The sequence below is a fragment of the Glossina fuscipes genome, unplaced genomic scaffold, assembly GCF_014805625.2.
Source record: "Glossina fuscipes isolate IAEA_lab_2018 unplaced genomic scaffold, Yale_Gfus_2 2, whole genome shotgun sequence".
Classification (NCBI taxonomy): Eukaryota; Metazoa; Arthropoda; class Insecta; order Diptera; family Glossinidae; genus Glossina; species Glossina fuscipes.
Genome location: NW_023998416.1, coordinates 23,286,045 through 23,291,597, shown reverse-complemented (window position 1 = coordinate 23,291,597; position 5,553 = coordinate 23,286,045). Strand labels below are relative to the sequence as shown.

Here is a 5,553-nt window from a genome sequence, read left to right as displayed (position 1 = left end):
CCCCTCTAACCTACCTTGTGTCACTTTGAATAGCAGAAAAAATGTTTATATGTTTATATTAATTAAAGCGAACGCATTAAATAATTTGTAAGTAAATATGTATGATTACTTAAATTATGTTATGGACTACACCAATTATATAAGTTAAATGCCACGCACCAACCGGTGCGAGGAGGTGTGCTCCTTTGACATTACGTTGGTTCTCTCGCGTTCTACACTCCTACTGGTACATTAGCCGATCGATTTATCTTCCTTTCTTCCCATTTTTACTTCTTATATTTCCTTTTTGCTTCAGGCTTTTCTTCTTTTTCCTCGTTATAAAAAGATTTCGAGAATCCTTTATCGTTTCCTTGTTCATCAAAAAAAATTAGCTATCTTTTCGTTACTAGTCGCGATGGCACAGCAAAACAAGGATTTTTAATTTCTCCCAAAGAAAAAAAGAATTTACACGCCAATAAATCTGCGGGATGCCATTTTTTATTTATTGATTGGTTTTCTTGAAAACACAATTTAATTCTTTATGAGTCCCTTAAGAAAACACATACTTTTATTTAAATTTTATTTAACATTTGTTTATATTTAAAGAACTTATTAGGATGTTAATGCTACTTATGTCTGGTAATTAACTAACTTAGTTTTAAAGAACTGCCTTATAGGAAACCTTTGGGTTATCCAGTAATCGACAGTCAGCACTTTTATCAAAACGAAGTAATGAGATTGATGACAAGTGTTTATTGTAGGGGCAATATGAGATTGGTGAGAAGTGTTTACGATGCATTCGTATGACACTCGTTGTTTATGAAATGCTACCTTTGCTTATTTTATTTATTAGAGTGGTTCGTGAATTTATACTTTTTGTTAAGATGGTGCTTAACTTTTATGTAGACGTTATATACACAAAATAGATACGAAGAAGAACCGGACATACGGACTGCGTGCTGCTGAAGATAATTATATAGTTGATGACGTAACAATGACTAGAACTCCAAGTTGTTGTTTATATATATATATTTGTTAATACTGTCCGGCATCAAATCAAATATTACAAGGTCTAACCACATGTCAGGATTTAGTTGAGACTATTGTTTTTGCTGAGCTAAGTGGCTGTTTACATCGCTTTATTATTATAACATGAATTGTTTGTTGCTTTTACGGTTTTGCCGCTGTTGATTTGTTGTGGTTGTTTTATGGGATGTGTTGTCTTTGTTGGATCTACTGGTGGATCGCAGAACATGTATATATGTACAAACTAATATTGTACAGACTACAATTGAACTGTACAAACTAATATTGAACAAAGAAATTCTTCCTTAATCAATGGAATTTTCATTCGACAAACAACATAACATTCATCTAATTTAGGTATTCTCAGTGTTCAAAAATTCAATCAGCAGCGGTAAATAATTTTCGATAATAAGAATAACTTCCACGTCAGGTAACGAATCATATAAAGGTTCTGTCAGTATACTTTTCGTTCCATGAATGCAAACGCAACTGAATAAAATGGGATTCTTAAGAAGTAAAAGCAAAATAATGTTTGTTTGCTTCTATTACGATACTTCTAATACGGAAATTCCACAATAAACAATTTACTTGATATCGCTGGAATCGGTTTGAGCGATTGAATCACTTAAAAATTCCATTATTCCGAGCATTAAATAAGTACATAAGAAAGGAAACGACAAATAGGTGCCATAAGACTATAATGGACATGAAGAGTTTTGATAACACAAAAAGAGAAAGAAAAAAGGAATCGCTCACTCGATGAGTATAGCAGTAGCTACAGCGACCTTCATTGAAGCCGTTTATGTGCGAGCCGCTCGTTGAGCGCCATGCAATTAGTACGTAATCTAATTATATTACACAATAAAAAACTTTTAGTAATAAGCAACACAGTCAGTAATAAGCAATGATTCAATTCATTACTCGAAGCTATTTGGATATGGATGTGCTCATGGTCATACTTTCATCACTCATTTTCATAATGTTAGCGGTAAAAACGAACACACCTTCCTTGACTTCCACAACTCCGGCCTTGTTATGCAAACCTATTTTCCGGCAAAGCAAAACTACACAAAACGGCCAACGTTTTATTTCATATCAAACACTTAATTAATAATATCTTACGCACCAAAGTGAAATTCGGTATAACTATAAAAAAAAAAAAAAAATAATTAAGCGACAATATTGTTAAAGAAGCATATCAATTACCAAACAAAACTTAATCCAACATAAAAAAAGTGGCGCATTTAAGGCAAAAGGACCAAAAAACCTTTAATTTTATTTGGCTATTTAAATTTTATCTTTATTAATTTTTGCTTAGATACTACATTACACATATAGACTACGCACAATATTTGAATATATATTATAAATATACACTAAATATATAATAAACATATATATGTATATGTACATAATAAATATAAAAATATTCATCGGTGGTCCTAGCTTTTCCCTATTCAGCCACCCCTGTGTGCACATGGGTGCGTAGCCCGAAATGCAATTGCACTACCGCAAAAACAACAAGGACGAGGTGCCTAACTCCTAATTTCGACGAGGTCTTGGGCCGTCGTTACCCTACTAATAATAAATGGCTCCCACACTCTTCTCATGAAAGTCGAGTGGATTATAATGCCCCCCTTAATAACGCCGGTTATGATATTTTCCGTTGCATGCGGCCCAAGTCCAATTGCGGCTGGGAGCGCATCGTTTCGCGCACATTTTCATTTTACGAGATTAAGTTTGGCCCTTTATCGAGCAGAATCTTTCATATTTTTCATATATGATGATATATTTTTTATATGTTATTATATATCGTTCACTTCAATTAATTTCAATTAGTTTTACTTTAACCCGCAGATTTACGTGGCTTTGTGAGCGGTCCTCTGACCCCCGTGGTGCTTAAAGTTAGACTATAAAACCTTTAGCATTACTTTACGCGACTGAACGGGGTCAGACCACTTTTGCCTTCGGATTAACCGTACAATCCCGGGTAGCCAAAACTGGACTACCCTTCATCAAGATATTTTAGCTTCGGGCAAGCTACCATGCACTCACTAATTACTCCTTCCGTTAAAATACATATATATATATAGAGAGTTTGAAATAAGTCTCCTGGTTTATCTTTACATTAGCACCATTTTTATTGTTAGCGACCAACGTAGGTCTATGAAAGTATTAACTAATTGATTGACGGATCTAAATGCATCCTGATAAATTCGTTTTTTGTAGGGCGCTATTTCTATTGTAAATGAGCGACCAACAAATGTGATCCGAAAAAAAGTTATTATTGGGAAAATTTGCAGATATTGTTAAAATTTCCATTTTTGATTTCCGTTGGGCGCCATTTCTATTGTAAATGAGCGGCCAACCTAGTGTGCAATGTGTAGTTTCCATCTTTAAATTGTGAATCGCTTTCCCTCTTAATTTCACAGTATGGGATAAATATATATGTATAATAGATGGAGACTTGAATGCATTCTCGTTAGCCCGCCATTATTCTCATCTTCTTCGCTTCCGAAGTTTCCTATGGTCGAGTGCTAAAAAGATCACTTGGCATATCGGCGAGGTTTGAACTTTATTTCTCGACTCAATTCGACGAAATCTTGTCAGTAACGTTCCTTAGCGATGGTTTCGTTAAGGTGTAAGGGGCATCTCATTGTAGATCACTCCAAGCTGATTCCGCTAGATGCACAGCATTAGCTTGGACATACTCTGCGGATATCTTACATCACGTTGCCTTAGTGAATTGCAAAAACCCGAGATGTGTCAAAGTCAACAATATAAACGGATGGCTCGCGACCAACATATATGGAATTTAATTTAATCATGCCGAAATTACATCAACCGTTTACTAGTTCGTTTTTCGTTGGGCGCCATGTTTGTCACGGGCATAGCTCCAATTTAAAAAAGAAAGAGTAACAATGAAAGCTAAGAAATGAAGAGACAATGTTTGCTTATCAGAGTCTGAAAGTACGCTGCGTCATCCATTCGTGGAGATCTAAGTTCTTTTTCTGCATTTTCCAAACTTCGTGAAAGAAAAACTCTTGTATTATTTGTTTACATAAAATAAACTGCTTTGGTCGTTGAGATGGCCCAGAAGATGTCGATGTGATTAAGTACGATAAATAACTCAGGCATTTTAGAGGTGTTTTTATGCGTGAGATTCTTTACCCAAGAAACCATTAGCACAAGAATGTGGTGTTGTTAATCTAGATAATTCAAACGGTTGTGGAACACATTGAGTAGCTTATTATAAAAAATATTTAATAGTTTTTGAAATCTACAGCCGCCAATTGAAATGGGTAATTACTTAAAATCGCCCATCCAATGCAATTATAAGCGAAAGCAAAAATTGCACACTTTTAATTGGGGTCATTTATGCTTGAAATTTCTTTTCAACAAATATAATTAATAAATAAATAAGAAAAAATGTTTTTGTTTTTTAATTATCATTATTCTTTATTTTATAACGTCTCCATGCATAGGTATTAATACCATTCTCCGTTATAAACCTCTTATCACCCAAGTAGCTTAAAACTAGTTTATTAATATGTTGTGTATACAATTGATGTATCTTTGATCGAGAAACATACATGGAATCATAGTACAATTTGTTTTCAAATAAACACTTTCGAAAGTCATCAACGGCGGTTAGTTTAGCTGTAACACATTGTTTTACATCTTTGATTTTCTTGGTTTCTCTTGCATCCCAAGAGATTGCTTTTTTGGATTAAAGGTACAACTGTAAGCCAAACTGATCTAAGCAATAAACTCACGGGTGTCTCGTCTCTTCTTCCCATGACTGGATCAATGCAAACAACGTAAGCCATTCTAGTCAAAGTAAAGCGTTTAGTATAAGATGCCAGATTTTCCATTTCTAGCAAACTTGGCTGCGTTCGAATTTTGTTTTCTCTTTTTACACCAAGCAATTTATTCTTATATATAAAAAGGTTGTTGTCAACTTGCGGTTTCCCTTAGCTAGATGCCTCTTCCTTTCAAAAAGGGGTTCCACTCCATTCCAGATAATCGCTGTCGCTGCTACGCGTTTTTTTTTCTTCGAAAAGAAATTTTTTTTTTTTAAAAGCATTTATTAATACTTCGTCTTTTTTACGCTTCGTATCATCTGTTCACCAATTAATTCCTGCCAAAATCCCTTCCAGTGCACTTTTTTTTTTTTTTAGAAAAATTGTCTTCTTCTTTTCTTTAAGTTCGTTTTTTGTGCTCCTTTATATTTTGTCTCTCGGGCACTCCTCAAACGTTTGCACATACAAGAATAGCACACACTTATCCACGGACGGAAGAAATCTAGCTTGCCGAACGGGTAAGCTTTGGAGCTTTTTTTACCTGTCTATAGGTAACGCAACGTGTGAATATACGCTTGTGCACAAGAACCAACGATAGGAAAAACAGAAGAATTTACATTGGTGATGGCGTCATCCTATGTAATAACCTAAAATAAAGGTATATGGCTATATTTTTAATATTGAGTCTCCTTGCAGACAATTTTTGTTAATCCCCAGTCGCATAATGCATCTTTGTTATTTTATC

At 34.5% G+C, this 5,553-nt stretch overlaps 1 protein-coding gene across 1 annotated transcript in view; it reads right to left on the bottom strand.

Annotated features, from left to right (window-relative positions):
• LOC119633064 (glycerol-3-phosphate dehydrogenase [NAD(+)], cytoplasmic-like) overlaps positions 1-1,643 on the bottom strand; it is a 7,242-nt gene extending 5,599 nt beyond the window's left edge. Inside the window, exon 1 of the mRNA XM_038026275.1 lies at positions 1,594-1,643. Within this exon, the coding sequence (XP_037882203.1) occupies positions 1,594-1,643 (50 nt within the window). The remainder of the gene's footprint in view (positions 1-1,593) is intronic.
• Positions 1,644-5,553: the final 3,910 nt, after the last annotated feature.